We start from the raw sequence: 3,351 nt of genomic DNA on the forward strand, positions 1-3,351 counted from the left end.
AAAAATTTCATATCTGCAAGAGGTTTAGCTCATGCCACTGGGGACTGCCTTATTCTTGACAGAGCAACTCTGGCAGAACATTATGTGATTTCATCGACATTGTTTCTGTGGGACAGAGGGACTCAGGTTGAATCGGAAGGCATTTGTTTCAAAAAAGCAGAAGTAGATTAGGTAGATAATGATTGCAGCAGCATGATGTCTCACCTGTATGTATAGATATAACTGTCAGCCTTCATTTCCAGATGCATTGAATGCAAAAAGACTTGCACGTATACATAAATGTCTGGCTCAGGGACTCCCCACAGTCTGGCATACATGATTAGCAATTCCCGACCTGTCATGTAGTTCAGCAAGGGGTCAGATTGAGGACAATAGCCAATTCTTGACCTAATCTGAATTAAAAGGGTAATCATGAGCAATAGATCCAAGTCAACTATTTTATTGAGCATAACGTCCCCATGGATGAAATAGAATTTTTCCAGCCCATGAAGCTAAGAAGATTTGAAAAATATAAAGCTCCCACCGAGACGTCCCTTTCTTTCATTCTATAGAATTATTGCAGTTACAGCTCAATGTAGTAAACTGGAATAATAATAGTCTTAACTGGACTTTACAACACATATTCTTTGTGTGCTACTGTGTGCCCACGTTAGATTTTGTTGGTTTGTTACAAGAAATGGCCTACTATTCTACAAACAATAGGAAAGAGCTAATCTATTGAATCAATTAAAATACTATATAAAGTTCCACTTCCAGTAATAGCTAAATAGCATCTTTGGACCATTAGTACACATATGCATAACAACTATAATTTTCTGTTTCTTTTTCTGTGTGTTGATGTATAAACTTTAACCAATGTAGGTGAACAGAACTAAACAGATATTTCACACATAGAAGAGAGTTTATAGTTTGAGTCTAGTTATCTTCTATTTTTGAAAAACTTTTGCGTGGTTTGAGTGACAATTTAAAGAGCAAATTGGTTTACCATTCAACAAATCATACATATTTTGCTTCACTACATTGCTTGCAGTATGTACAAAGTAACCACTGAGTTCTTCTCTCTTCCTTCTGTTATTCGTCATTTTAATACATCCTTCTTCCTCTTCCATACCTGCATTCGAAGCTTTATTTGAGGGCAAATAATTCTCTTTTGATTTTGTATGGTAGGTTGGTCTAAGGAGAACCTGCTCTCTTTAAATTATTTTGGGGTTTGTTCCACACTTCCTCCCTGATCTAGGGCCTTCTATTGTGATCCCTTTCAGAGCAATGAGTAGTGGGAGCTAGGCACCAACTAGTTCTTCTAGTTTCAGGTGGTGCAGACTAAGGTTTGCATGGTACTTTGGTTCAGTGGGTTGATTTCTTTCAAATTTATTTATTTTAGCTTTCCATTGTGGATTAGGTGAAGGTTTTTGGAGTAAATCAGTTTTCCATGAAAGAATCCATGCACTTTCATGTGGTTGACCGAAATCTCCACACCATAACATCATTTATACCATCCCTCCCTGTGTTTCTTATTTACATCCCCCTTCCTTTCCCAAACTTTATCCATGGTAAATGCTGCCCTTAAAAAAAAAATCTCAAATGACTGATTATTCTAAGGGGTGTATACTTAACTAGTGTTACTGTTACTCTTACAGATCTGTCAATTCTCTTGTTGAATATTTAGCAATGGGGTTAACCCATTCCCAGGCCAGAAGGGCTGATAGTTTTCCATTCGTTTCTATCTCATCAGTAAGCCTGGTCTTTTTAATGATTTTTGAACCTTAAAAAATATTTTCTCATATTTCTTCTGGAACTTTCTAATGTGATCCCCTTTCAGAGCAATTGCTAGTAATTGCCAGGCACCATCTGGTTCTTCTGGTTTTGGGGTTATGGGAACAGATGTTCCTGTGGTTCATCAGTCCTTTGGATGAGTTGTTTCCATGTATATTTAGTTTTCTCTACTCATCTCTGCTCCTCACAGGGAAAGACCAATAGTAATATGTTAGATGGCCAATTCCAAGCTTTTAAGCCTCAGTCACTACTTACAAAGGTACAATATAGAACACTATCTTTGTGATTTATTAAAGCCAATTGACTTCAATGTACCCCATGACTATGGTCCCAAGTCTAAGTCCAGTGATTCAAATCCTCTTGGTGCTTGACTATGGCTACAAAGGTTACATACCTTTGGCCTCTGCTTGTTCTATTACAAACATGGCTATGTTTCAATGAACATATGGTTATAGCTCTTATGTACATGTTTGTAGAAATATTGACTGCCAAACCTATATATGGTTGTGAGTGTTGTCCTGAGTATTCTTATGTTAGATGACTGTAAAAAGTTTTTAATTTTTTTCAAGGACTACAATAGAGCCAAATGCTCTATTCTGGGATTTAATGTAACATTGACAACTGAAGGCATAAGCGAACCTGACTCTGTTCCATAGAAAAGGCAATCAATGAAAATTGATGCTCAGATTCCCAGTCCCGTGGAATAAACTGAAAATAATTTTCAAGAGACATATAAAACTAATCGTGAACATATGATACATCTTTTTTCAATACAGAGGACAAGGAATCAAAGCAGAGAGATATAAAAAAGGCTTGAATGGAAGCTCTAGAACTTAAAAGTTTCAATGGCTGGGCTTAACAGAAATTGGAATGAGATAAGAAAGATCCACTAAACTTGTAGAACAATAAAAACGATCCAGTCTAAACTATAGAAAAAATGCACTGAGCCACACAACTTATCACACAAGATTAAAAAGTTGAGAATTTATGAAAATAAACTCCTAGAAAGAATGCAGAACAAGAATTGAACATTAAAATTTTACCAAAACTTCACTAAATCTGGCTCATTGGATTTGTAGAACGATAACAATGGGGGGAAAATCATGCTTAAATACATTTTGTCTGAGTCCCCAATAAAATGATTAAAAAAAACCCCAAAAAACATTTTGTCAAGCAGCTGGGAATGAAAGAATAAGAAAAAACATTGAATTTTTCTAGACAGAAACAACACATTCTATATAGAAAGAAAAAATATACTGCTGACTTCTAATTAGAAACTATGAAGGCCAGAAGACAGTGGAAAGTTCTTAAACTATAGAATTTTATATCTAGCAAAAATACCCATTTAAGGGTTAAGGCAGCTACATTTCAATTGGCCTAAGCTGGGAACAACCTAAATAGCTACTAACAGGTGAATGGATAAGCAGTGATGGCATCTCCATACATTGGAACACACTCAGTAAAACAAAGGACAAAATATTAATACACACACAACATGAACCTTTAGTTATGAATACATGAAGAAGCCAATGAAGAATTCGTGTTATTGAAATCCAGATACATGACTTTCTATAAAGT

General features: G+C 35.7%; 1 protein-coding gene across 1 annotated transcript in view; it reads right to left on the minus strand.

Annotated features, from left to right (window-relative positions):
* LOC101660058 (phospholipid-transporting ATPase ABCA3-like) overlaps positions 1-3,351 on the minus strand; it is a 206,495-nt gene that overhangs the window by 7,091 nt on the left and 196,053 nt on the right. The window contains exon 22 of the mRNA XM_045285074.1: positions 205-392. Within this exon, the coding sequence (XP_045141009.1) occupies positions 205-392 (188 nt within the window). The remainder of the gene's footprint in view (positions 1-204; positions 393-3,351) is intronic.

Source organism: Echinops telfairi, unplaced genomic scaffold (assembly GCF_000313985.2).
Source record: "Echinops telfairi isolate 266 unplaced genomic scaffold, ASM31398v2 ScPeMD7_5;HRSCAF=22, whole genome shotgun sequence".
NCBI lineage: Eukaryota > Metazoa > Chordata > Mammalia > Afrosoricida > Tenrecidae > Echinops > Echinops telfairi.